This window comes from Eufriesea mexicana, unplaced genomic scaffold (assembly GCF_001483705.2).
Source record: "Eufriesea mexicana isolate 0111107269 unplaced genomic scaffold, ASM148370v2 scaffold382, whole genome shotgun sequence".
NCBI classification, from domain to species: Eukaryota; Metazoa; Arthropoda; class Insecta; order Hymenoptera; family Apidae; genus Eufriesea; species Eufriesea mexicana.
In genome coordinates, this window is record NW_016908540.1 from 1,017,467 (window position 1) to 1,030,742 (window position 13,276).

At 40.5% G+C, this 13,276-nt stretch overlaps 1 protein-coding gene across 2 annotated transcripts in view; it reads right to left on the reverse strand.

Annotated features, from left to right (window-relative positions):
• Nucleotides 1–643: 643 nt before the first annotated feature.
• Nucleotides 644–13,276, reverse strand: part of LOC108545230 (uncharacterized) — a 413,787-nt gene continuing 401,154 nt past the window's right edge. For both annotated transcript variants that reach the window (XM_017896744.1, XM_017896745.1), the window contains one exon: nt 644–1,012. In XM_017896744.1, the coding sequence (XP_017752233.1) occupies nt 725–1,012 (288 nt within the window). In that variant the 3' untranslated portion in view covers nt 644–724. The remainder of the gene's footprint in view (nt 1,013–13,276) is intronic.

Genomic DNA, 13,276 nt, shown 5'->3' on the forward strand with positions numbered 1-13,276 from the left:
TCTCTCTCTCTGATGGCTCTTCTCTAGCCTTGTCAGTTGTCATGATCAATTAGAAAAATTCTTGAAGGACTGGTCGATAGAACAATTTGACAGTCAGTAGGGAGGGATAAGGATTAATGCAAGATTGAAGAGAAAATCGACTGATACTCGGCGCGTATAGCGATCACGAGAAATTGACAGAACCCCGAAGTGACATCTGCCACGAACTTCTCACCTCTAACTCCAATCGAAACCAACTTAAAAAAGCAAGTCCTCTGGGTGCGGATCGATCATCGGCTCTCGTAATCTTGCCCTGTTTGACAGTCACCAACTTCGTGTCACAGCGTTTCACTGGAATTTCGATGCGACCGACCCAGGCATCTAAGTACAACGCAGCGATGTGAAATGTTGGCTCCGACACGGTCGACCCATCGGAGTCATTTTTCTCCAGGTACTCTATACATATACAATTATACGTGAAACTCTCTTTCTCGTCGTCGAACGTCCTAGAAACGAACACTTGAATGACAGGCGGAGCCTCCGCAACTCCACAGCGTCCGCGGTCACGTGCACAGGCTTGGAAGCTGTCGCGTGGTCCACGTCACTGCTTGATAGGCTTCTTGAAGACTACTTCCGGCTTACGTATGGGACGTGATACGCGCCGTTCTATCCTGAGGGCCCTGTTCAGGTCCGTAGAGGGCGTGAGCGCGCCCTCCGGGCCCAGAGGAGTCTCCGCCATTGTTTGTCAGTTTCCCGTGCTGCTTGGCCGCCTTCCAGGCAACTGTTGCTGCTGCGGTTGCTGCTGGTGTTGCTGCTGCGACGCGGCTGCCGCGGCCGCGGCCGCATTCAGTGCTGGGAGAGGTGTCTGATGGCAGTGTGCACAGTGCAAACAGACCGTGCAGGCGCCCAGCTTCCGAGCCAGCAGGGCGCGAAGCTTCAGGGCTGGGCCTAGCTTCATTCCCATCGGCCCTGTCAGGTGGTCCTCCGAGAGAAGGGGCAACGCTGCTCCGTCGATTCGGTGCTCGCGGAAATTCTGCAAGCAGAAGAAAATTGGTAATTTTAATCGGTTCTTCCGATTCCTGAATTTTCGGATTTTTTTGGAATTCATTGGCGAACCGATTTCTGTTCTTTAATTCGAACGGTTTCATTGGGGATTTGAGAATTTAACGCGTTAAACGCCACGATGCTTTTACGTGGCGGTCCGTTCACGACATTGTTAGCTGTCTTGCGGGCCCTACTGCAAAGTCAAGCGCAGATCTAGGGACCCTAGGGACCAGCGTGGCGTTTAACGCGTTGACCCCTTGCGGACGAGCGCCACATATATGCGCTTTGTGGAAGCCATCAGTTTGGTCGAGGAACGCATATATGTGTTCCACGTAAATGCGTTACTATGGCCGAGAAACACAAATATGTACTGTTGCTGCATTAGGACCCTCACGTTCCAAGTGACGTCTCCACTTGACCTGGGACATTACGGTCCTAGGGCCGCAACACCGTGAGAAAACTATCGGGCAAATATCGGTGATATCACGTTGGTATCACGCGCAAAACTATCGGTCAAATATCGCTCAAAAACAGGTTTGACTATATATCCTGAAAATTTCAAGAAAATAGAGGGACAGGATTGAGAACTGAGAACTGACAATGAAATAGTAAAATTTGACGATTTACGATCTCCCGAGGACCTCGAAAAACCTTCTCGCTCCGAAATGATCTGACGCGAGTCAGTCCTATTAGAAGCAAACAAAAGAATCCCGATTAGACGTGCGGATGGCATAGTGTTATCAAATCAGCATCCTCCTCCTCTCTCAAATCAGTGCAGCCTGAAAAACGAACTCGCACGTGACCAATTAAACCCGTCCACCGCGGCTCATTGACCAGGCACGAACAATGACACCCACGCGGGCACCCAACGCTCTCTGTCACTGAATCACCGACCCACGCGTGTTCCTGAAACGCGCGTCGCGACCCTCGACCCCGACGAAGGTCGCGCGTTCCGCGGCGGAGTCTCTGCGATCCACTCGCGTCCTCAGCGGCGTGGAACGGCCGCGGCGCTCGCTCATTAAACCTCCGTTCCGCAAAAAGCCAGTCGAGCCGGCCGCCACGGACAGAATCACCGGAGGAAGCAGGCGGAGGAAGAGGAGGCGGAGGAAGAGAGGGAAAAAAAGGACGGACGTTTCATTCACGGGGGCCGCGGTCGTAATTGCGGCGGCAGCCGGCGCGATTTACCCCCGCTTGCGTTGCACGCTTCGCGGCCACTCGTACTACGATCGGCTTGCACACACGGAATACGCTGATCGCTCGCTTATGAATGAAATATTCAGCGTTCTAACGCGATCGCTGCACGCAAACCCCAGACCGGTCTTCGTCCTCGTCTCCGCGCGCATTCCGCGACAGCGCCGGGCTCGCGAACATTGGGATCGGTGTGCATCGAGGTCGCGTTTCATCGTCAGGCTTTTATTCCACCCGTTGGCAGACGATTCCGATCTGTCAATCCGTTTCTTCGCAGAATTTCTCGATGGGGGTTCGTTTGGGATCTGGAGAACGCGAGTGATAGTGTCGAGAAAGGGCTAGGTTATGTTAGATTAGGTTAGGTTGGGGATGGTATTGTTGCTTGTGGCGCCGTACGTGTATGGCCTAAAATTTGGCAGGTTTGGACCCAAGCCAAAGGAGCTTGCAGAGCATGCCAGGGGGCGGGGGGTACCGATTGCGTTCGCCAGAGTTCTCCATGCTCCCCCAGCGCAGCGAGGATGGCCACCGTGAGGGTTTTAGTTAATACAAATCTCACGAAATCCCGTCCCCTCCCCCAAAGAGCGAGGTATCTTTCAAAGAAAAAGAAAAATGGTGCTGTTCGAAGAAGTGTGTGCTAGCGATGGCACGACTGGACATTGATCACTAACGTAGAAATATGGGGATCTGCTCAGTGGATGGGTCACATGGTCGCTTCAAGCTCGTGTTTAGCAGCAGATTGCGTCTGCAAGTAGATCTGCACGCTTTCACAGTTGGATCCCCACCTTGCTCTTCCAAATACTGCGATTTCCAAATTAGGGCAATCGAAAGGGTCACACGAGGTTATAATTTAGAAATGGTACGAGAGGAGAAACGTTTCGGACTCTTAGACAGGAAGGAAATATGTAATTGATAAACCACTCTCATCTTTTCACATTTACCCATTTTTTGGTGTTGCAGTTTGTTTTGCGAGGAAATAGATAGTGGTTCGTTTAGAGTTCCTTTGAGTAAGTTAAAAGAAACAGAATTACAAGATTGGATGTCAGATTTGATGTTAGGGAGAGAATATTTTTGTAAATATAACAAAAATTATCAATGCATTTATTTAACTTCCGAATATAGTGGAATAAACAATCTCCTGTCTATGATATTATTTTGTAAAGCTTATTTTTCACGTGAATGGGGAAAATTTGAGACGGGATGTACTGTATGGGTACATAGGTATAGCACTTGTTATAATAAATTAGAGGGATGCTATTATTTCAATGTATATATATATATATTTTAAAAACGAACCCTGAAAATTTTTCAGTCTATGGTTTATGTAATCTATAAGTAAACTGTACTCAAAAGGTGTTCCCAATAATAATTTTAAATTCATCACACGAGGGATAAATTATGATTGAGGTTTAAAAATATTTTAAAAAACTGCTACGAGACTTACAATTTTTGACACTTAATTCTGCAAAATCAGTTTTTCTCTCCTTGATTAAAAAGACTAAAAACCTTAAATGATCTTAACTTAGAAAGACCTAAACTTTCCTTCAGGTGAAAACAAAAATTAAGACAGTATTGGTAAAAAATAATGGTAACAATAATAGTAACGATAATTGCACCAGTTAAAAGATAGTCATAGTAAATGTCAGCAAGTAGTAATATCAATAATAGTAATAGTCCTATCTGAAGATTCTAGTATAATGGCATACCGACGAAATCCGACGCTGTCCGAGCGAAACGAAGAAATAAATTGAAAGAGTAAAAAGAAAGGAAAGAAGAATGAGAAAACGGAAAAGTAGAAAACGTAGACAAATGAGTATGTAACTTTCAAGTCACCCGACGTTATAGAGGGTTAACACAGTTACAACGAGCCACGGCAACCGGGGAACGAAGATGGAAACTTATTCCACCTCGGCCAGCTCGCTGACTAATTACAAGAAAAGGACAAGAAGGAGGATCAACGAACTTGCACAGATTATCCCGTGCCGCGGTTCTCGCTTTACACGCCGTTTACTCGCGCGAACCTCGCGGCTCCGAGCACGGCTAATTATCCCGTTTCTCCCTTACGGCTGACACCGTGGTCACGGCAGAAATGGCCCCGAGGAAACGCGCTGCCATCTATCACGCGCGACACGGCCGACATTGTTTCGAATTTCCGATAGCGATGGTAACGGTACGCCGGACACCAAACGACCCTAAGAATGGAAAGCAATTCGGCCTGCCTTTTGGCTCGCCTAAACGTTAATTAATCGGAATACGACTAGTTTAACGCCGAGAATAGAAGTTAGGGTCGAAGACGTTGGAAAATCGTACTCGAGGAAGAAAAATTAGGATCAAAGTTGTAAATCCATTATCTTCGCGTTATATTATTGGTTTTGAATGATGGCATCATTGTTAAACTCGATGGAACGTGATATTGGGTATTTAACTCAATAGACGATTGATAAATAATTAATTTAAATATTATTAAGATAATAGATAATTAATTCATTAATCGAGGAGTTCGCTTTTTTTAGTGCAAATAAATTCCAATATGGCGGTGATAAGAAAAACAAGAAACCAGTTAATACTGGGAATAGTTTTGGAAAAACTGTGTACCTTGAAGAAATTATTGTTGATGGAAAAAGAGAAAATGTTAAAGATATACGTAATACCTTTTTACAAGATTTACCAGCTTTAGATAAAAATATACAAATATTTTGTAATATTGTAAAAAATATTATAAAAATATACTTAGCAATAGAATGATTCATAGTGCTTAAATTTAGTATTTTCGATATTCCTAACAATTTCACCCATCGTTCCTGGTGAACAATTTAATTTGATGTCTTGGATAACGTATATATTCTCACTCCCAAAATATAATAGAAATATTTTAATCTAGAAGAATATTAAATCAACTAAATCTATAAAAATATATAAATATTTTTAAATATTATAAAAAATATTATAAAAATATACTTAGCAATAGAATGATTCATAGTATTTAAATTTAGCACGATTAAATTTAATATTTTCGATATTCCTGACAAGTTCACCCCTCGTTTCTGGTGAACAGTTTAATTTGACTTCTTGGATCACGTGCACATTCTCACTCCCAAAAAATAATAGAAATATTTTAATCTAGATGTATTATTAAAATTTACGCCCTAATCTCGCGAAAATAAGCTACACAATGAAATAAGAATTCTCGAATTTCTTTTTAAACCCTGACACGATAGAATTCTAATTGAATTAATCATGTAATATATTTTCCACAACATCCTTAAAAAACCTTCCTTAGCTTTCCTTTTATAATTTTATTACAATAATATAAATCTTAGATAATCTTAACGATGCTACACTCACACTAAGATAATACGTAACACGTTTTAAAATAAACAAAATCACCGAGCACAGATTCCAAAATGAACATGGCAAATTTGTCGCGAACGAAGTACACATACAAGAACTAATGAAAACTGAGTGCTTCCCGAACGCACAATTCTCAACGCTTAAATGGTAGCCCAAGGGGTTAAGATAATTTCAATTTGAACCAGCTCTTACGGCTTTCTCCAAACCCCTCCTCGTCTCGTTACAAATCATCAAGTTCACGCTTTCCGAATAATAAAAACACCGCGAAACAGCGTTCTTTTATTTATCACACCTCGCGATACCGTACTTTCTTCTGCAAACGCGATCCGTAAAAATGCGGCGTCGAGCAGCCAAGTTAACCGGCAGGGAACGAAAAGGAAACAGAGTAACCCGTACCTGTATTACCTACCAAACACGTTGGAATTATTTTATTATTAATCCCCCGTACTGGCGCAACGCGTGAAATTACAACGCCTGTCCCCGATGTCTCTCTCCGTACCTGTTCTTTTCGCAATGCAAGCCTACGGTGTTTTTGCAGCGCGTTAAACATCGCAGAGAAATCATGGAGCTGTATCGGGAGAGGCTACGAGAAAAAGGCGTTCTTTTATTATATTAAATTGCCGCACGGAATAGAATGTTGCTACGGAAGGCAGGCTTCTGCTCGCGATCTCTTAGCTGATTATTATGAATTACCACTCTGAAATCAGGGTATCAATTATGCCTGCGAGCCGTGGCGCCCCCAAGTAGCACGAAATTATAGTGCACGATGTCTCCTCGTTGATCGAACCGCGGCTTTTTGCCGCGTGAAACGCTCGCGTGGAAATTGTCGAGCTGTTCGCCAGCCAGCCGGCGTTCTATTTCATTAAAATGTATTTAGGGTAAAACGTTGCTCCCGGAACACGGGATTTTTCCCCGATCCGGCTGATGAGCGTGAATTAAAAGCAACGTCTCGATCCTTTTTTGCCTGCCGCTCGACGCGCCGAGGTCGCTAGATTATACACGGGGCTCGTCTCATCGTTTTTGGCGGGATGCATGCCGAGATCTTGTCTAGCGACAGCGATCTCGAGAAAGAGAAAAAGATCTCTAATGCGAGCCGCGTTTTATTTTAATCGTGCTCGCGAGAGATCCTCTACCAGTGGGTTATGGAGTAGGCACGACGTTGGCGAATGGATTACAGGATTTCTAGCACTTGGTGATTTTGTTTGCCTTTGGGAAATGGTAAACAGGTATAGTAATGGTATGGTGAGGAAATGAGAGAATTCGTTGAGTGATCTAATTTTTGAATTATAAACGAGGAAAATGATCGGTTGCGCTTCATTTATTTCGTGATCAGGGTGTTTAATAAAATAGGATCTTAATTGGTTGGAAAATTATGTTGGAAAATAAAATTATGCGAAAGTATGATTAGAAACGGATGAAATTGTTAAATTATTATTAGCGAATTATCAACTAAAATCGAGACTAGAAGCTTAGATACAGTTTGAGCTCACTGAAGAGCTAATTACGTATACAATTATACGAGAATGGAGCCAAGTATCGATCGTGTCAAATTTCTAGAATTATTAATCAATGAAAAGATCAAGAACAATCGTTTATTCTATCCCGAGACTGAAAACCAAGATAAACTTTGGCAAAGAAAATTTATCCAAACAACAAAATTTCAGGAATCCAATATTAAAAGAACCTCCACCAAGAGAGGTATACTTTAAGTCGTGCATCAAGCATGCAAAATTTCTAAAATTATAAATTAATCAAAAGATCAAGAACAATCGTTTATTCTTTCTCAAGACTAAGAACTAACATAAACTCTGACAAACAAAAATTCCTCCAAAAGACAAAATTCCAGAAATCCAATATATTACAAGAACCTCCATTAATAGAGGTATATTTTAAGTCTCGCGTCAACAACCAATTATACAAAATTTTTCAAATTATAAATTAATCAAAAGATCAAGAACAATCGTTTATTCTTTCTCAAGACTAATAACTAACATAAACACTGACAAACAAACATTCCTCCAAAAGACAAAATTCCAGAAATCCAATATTACAAGAACCTCCATCAAGAGAAATATACTTCAAGTCTTGCACGAATAATCGATTATGCGAAATTTCTAAAATTATAAATTAATCAAAAGATCAAGAACAATCGTCAATTCTATCCCAAGACTAAAACCCAGCATAAACTCTAACAAAGAAAATTCGTCAAAGGACAAAATTCCAGAAATCCAATATTACAAGAACCTCCATCAAGAAAGTTATAATCAAAGCCTCGCACCAACAATAGATCGTATGAGATTTTAAAAATTATAAATCAGTGAAAAAATCAAGAACAATCGTCTGTTCTATCCCAAAATTAAAAGCAGGCATAAACTTTGACAAAGAAAATTCATCAAAGGACGAAATTCCAAAAATCCAATATCACAAGAATCTCCATCAAGAAAGTTATAATCGAAGCCTCGCACCAACAATTGATCATATGAGATTTTTAAAATTATAAATCAGTGAAAAAATCAAGACCAATCGTCTGTTCTATCCCAAAACTAAAAGCCAGCATAAACTTTGACAAAGAAAATTCGTCAAAGGACAAAATTCCAGAAATCCAATATCACAAGAACCTCCATCAAGAGAGGTATACTTCAAGTCTCGTATCAACAACCAATTATGCGAAATTTCTAAAATTATAAATCAATGAAAAGATCAAGAATAATCGTCTATTCGATCCTAAGATTAAAATCTATCATAAACTTTGGCAAAGAAAATTCGCCCAAAAAACAAAATTCCATAAATCCAATATTACAAGAACCTCCATCAAGAGAAATATACTTCAAGTCTTGCACGAATAATCGATTATGCGAAATTTCTAAAATTATAAATTAATCAAAAGATCAAGAACAATCGTCAATTCCATCCCAAGACTAAAACCCAGCATAAACTCACACAAAGAAAATTCGTCAAAGGACAAAATTCCAGAAATCCAATATCACAAGAACCTCCATCAAGAGAGGTATACTTCAAGTCTCGTATCAACAACCAATTATGCGAAATTTCTAAAATTATAAATCAATGAAAAGATCAAGAACAATCGTCTATTCGATCCTAAGATTAAAATCTATCATAAACTTTGGCAAAGAAAATTCGTCCAAAAAACAAAATTTCATAAATCCAATATTATAAGAACTTCCATCAAGAGAGGCACTTTGAGCCTCATTCTAACAACCAACCATGTTAAATTTTTAGAATTATAAATCAATAGAGAGATCAAGAATAATCATCTACTCTACCCCAAGATTAAACACCAGCATAAATTCTGACACAGAAAATTTGTCCAAAAGACAAAATTCAAAAAATCCAATATTACAATAACCTCCATCAAAACAGGTATACTTCAAGCCTCGCATCAACAATCGATCATGCGATTAAAAATTATAATTTAATAAAAACATCAAGAAGAATCGTCCACACTACCCCAAAACTAGAGACAAGCTACCACAAAGAAAATGCATCTAAACAACAAAGTTCGTAAAATTCGGTACCAGAAAAATTTCCATCGACGAAGACATTCCTGGAGACTCACGCTGATATCTAAAAGAGCCAGCATCGATAAAGAAGACGAAGAAGGAGGAGCATAAAAAGGTTCGAGGACAAGTTGACAGGAGGTCCTTCCCGGGCACACGTTCAAGATGGCGGAATCCACGGGAATCTCATCTCGGCGCATACATCTCATTGTCTTCGAGGAGGGATACAAGCAGAAGTTTCGTAATCTCACAAAACCTCGAGCCGGCCGTTGGTGTCTGTGTGGCGCAGCTGCAGTTGCAGCGAATATATCATCCTCGTGTTGCACCGCGGGCGACCGCGGCCCTCCAAAGGCCCAGCCACGAAGACAACCTATATTTTCTCCACCCAGTTCCAAACTCTTAAGGGCAAACGCGATCCCAGACCGGGTCCAGCATCAATTATACCTTCCACAAACACGCTCTTATCTCTCGCGCTCTGCCAGACAGCGCGAAATTCGAGCGTGCGAGACTTCGAGGGCGTGTTTTAATGATTTTTCTACGTTATTGTTCAACGAGAGGATAGCTAGATTGGATGCTCACGCGTGACTATGGATAACGTCCTTTTCCTTACAGAGAATATACTTTTTCCCCCCTTTTTCTTCTCAGACACCGTGATTTATGGGGAATAATCAATATACACGGGGTATTCGAAGATATACACGGCAACGATTTCCTTGAAAAATCGTGACTTCTGAAATTCCACGTCGAGGGTACCAAGATACGAGCGAAAATTATTAAGCACGTTTCGAAAAATCTCGTGAATTATTATTTTCCATTTTCGCAGACGAACGCGTCGAAATATAAATTTCAAAGGTTCATTTATTTATTTATTTATTCGATAATAAATCAATAGCCCAGAGGAATCTTATTATAATAATTAATTTCTGGATATGATTGTAATAAAGTTAACGCGATACTAAAATCGATATATCGAAGAAGAAAACGAAGCAAACCCTTTGGTCTTGTAGCATCGAGTCACGCTCCTATCAAGCATTATAACGTCAATTTGACGAAGGTAGACATAGGTTAGCCTGAACTTCAACTTCAATTCCCATTCATCATATCGAAGTCTATCGGACACAAATCGCTCCGAACATTTCTACACTGAAAAACAATCCTACGAAATCAACTACCTCGCGAAGGACCCCTAAGGATCCCTAAGGACCACTAATCCAAGAACTAAATCCTTTAACTCCTGCAAACGTTGTATGACGTCACTCTATAATATGACTGCGTATATGATAAAACAGCCATAGATTTCAAAGCTGCTAGAGTTTCGAAAATTATTTCTGAACATATCCAACTGTTCCAACGTGTCCTATCAACTCTAAGGATAAGAGAAAAATTTTGTTCAATTTGTTAAATTAATTGAGGACAGGACGTTTGCTACTCTCTTCATAATTCAGGTGTGAAAGGGTTAATATCGAGGGTCTACGATTAAAATTTCATACAGTAAGGTGCCGAAAACAGGTTTTATTGTCTTCAGAGTACAGGAATTAAATATTTATACGTTCCTTGTTTAATCGAAGGTACATAGGGTCTGCGTGAAAGGTTTTGAGACACCGAAAATGAGAAAAGAATAGTATGAACAGAATAATACGAACACTAAGCTTGGAAAATTAATTAAACACTACTAATTTAAAGAAAAGGACACTAAAATAAAGTAACTATAACACACGGAAACACACTCTAATTCGACTCTTTACAACATGGAATAACTCACATCATTTCTACGAGGACTCTCCAATGCTTCTTCGCTAAGGACTCTGCCTGTGCTGTCAAGGGTCCTGTTTCTATGCTTTTTCCAATCGCTAATTGGCTAATACGGTACAGCCAATTAACCACTTGTGCTACCAATAAACTTACGGTTAGGTGCAGTGCGCTACAGTATAACACGCGGTAAGGTGTCGCATTGACGCCGCGAGATACTGTATCGATTCTGAAATATTTCCAAGATATCCGTGGCACTATGCGACGCCGTGCACTCTGGAACTCGAGAAAGGAACAATCTGGTTGTTAGCCGACGTGCAGTCCACGTCATTTTATTTCTGCGATAACACGGCGCTGGCGATTTTGGAACAAATGCATCTCGACGTGTGTCACACGTCTTTCTAGCGCAAGTGGTTAACGATCTGATCCCATAAAAAGCACATTTTCCGGATTCGTGATTCGCTCCTCGCGACAATTATGAATTTCGTTTACCTGCGTATCACTTCCCCGTAGAGACCATGAAATTTAGCTCTGCTACCAAAAATAGTCTTTCGGTGTCTTTTTCCAGTTGCTTTAAGAAAATGCCACGCATAGGTCATCGATCGAATTATAATTTGATTTTTCTAAAATAAGAAATGGCCGATTCGCAATTTCCATATTTCCCCGAAATAGTATCCTACAATACCCTATTTTAAAAAATAGAGAATCACTAAAAATCTATTTTAAAAACTCTAAATTAACCCACTATGGACCGAATATATATTCTTCCTGACTATAAGAATTGTATGTAACATAATATCAACCAATAAATTCAGCAGTTTTGACAATTTTATTATAACGAATTCATATTGAAAGTTTGAATTAACAACGGTTGTACTATTGTGCCAAGATAATGTGCAACAGATAGACAAGATAATATTCCACGCCATCTTATGGAGAAAAGGTCATAGGGGGCCACCATAGAGAACCTTACCGATTATGATTTTTAAAAATGGAATCACGGGAGATATTGTAAAAATAATTGTAAATATATCAAAAGAAAAATTGCGAACTGGAGTGATGAAGACGATAACGTTGAATGCAGTATTTAATAAAATAGCCATACATTAGTATGTAACTTGAAAATTGCACGGGCCCATAGAGGGTTAAAAACCCTCACCGATCCACTTCAGTCCCTGTCAAACAGATCATCGAAATAAATTACGCAGTCTTCATAGAGGTACGATCGAAACAGCGATCAATCGGGAATCATCGAAGAGAACAGGCGAATTCTTTCCCTCGGAGGATGCCCAGAAAGTGTAGCTCGAGCGTGAAAAGGAACGAGGTTCCTCGAAAACTAACGGCTTGCTTCTTGCCAAGTTCGAATTCCTGACCCCGAAGGATCTCGAAGCCGCGGTTATAACCTCGGAAGAAGCACCGACTCGGAACAGCGTCACGTTAGCTGGTCGCGATGGAGCCGAGGAATCCTTCCTCTCGGTCCATCGGTTTCTCTATGGGGAAAAACAGCCGCTGGAAGTAGCCTGCCTGTTGCAAAATCGAGCCTCGGCCTCCGGGAACGAATTTATGGAATGTAGCTAGAGCACTGCCGATACTCGTCGCGTTTTATACCTCGTTCTTCTGTTGGTTTAGCCTTCGGGATCTTCCCTCCGCTCCCTCTTTAATTTAGCGTTTAGGCTCGCTACGAATCGGAGGATGGATATGGATGAAATTCCTACGGGTTTCCCTTTTTTCCCACGTTTTTTCGTCTAGTTCGATTTCAGGTTTCTGACGGATCGATGGGAGAGTTTCATGCTAAATACCACGACCGGTCGAACGACCGGTGGGTGAAAAGAGAAGGAACTTAAAAAGAAACGCGGCAGAGAAAATGAGGAAAAATTAATTTGCATATTAGGGGAGAAATCGTGGAAACGAGTAATCGGAATTTTTAATCCGATTTGGAAATTTCTGTAATAGATTATGGTAGGTCTAGTGTAAATCGTGTTTGATTGGTAATTATCTCGTGATATCAATACGAGAGGATGATCGTATATACTTATTGTATGCGAGTGGTGCAGGGATACAAGTTGTTCGAGGATTTTGCGTTGATTTTATTAACAGGTTTCTGACAGGAATTTTTATGGGAATGCGTGGTGATATTTCGTTCGCCATTATTTTATTTACGGTCTTAATTGCGTTAGGCATTCTACTCTATATAATTCACGGTAAAGAATATGTTAGGTGAAGTAACAAGAAATCCATTATTTTTGCGTTCAATTTCATGCAAAAATAATGGATTTCTTTTTACAAATACAAATACTGGAATATTCGGGTGGTGGCCAACATTGTTAACTTACTTCAGCTAATATTTCGAAATGTTACACAAAATTTGACGATATTTACATAACGCATATACACTGAGATAATTTTGTAATTATTATTATTATTATTATTATTATTATTATTATTATTAT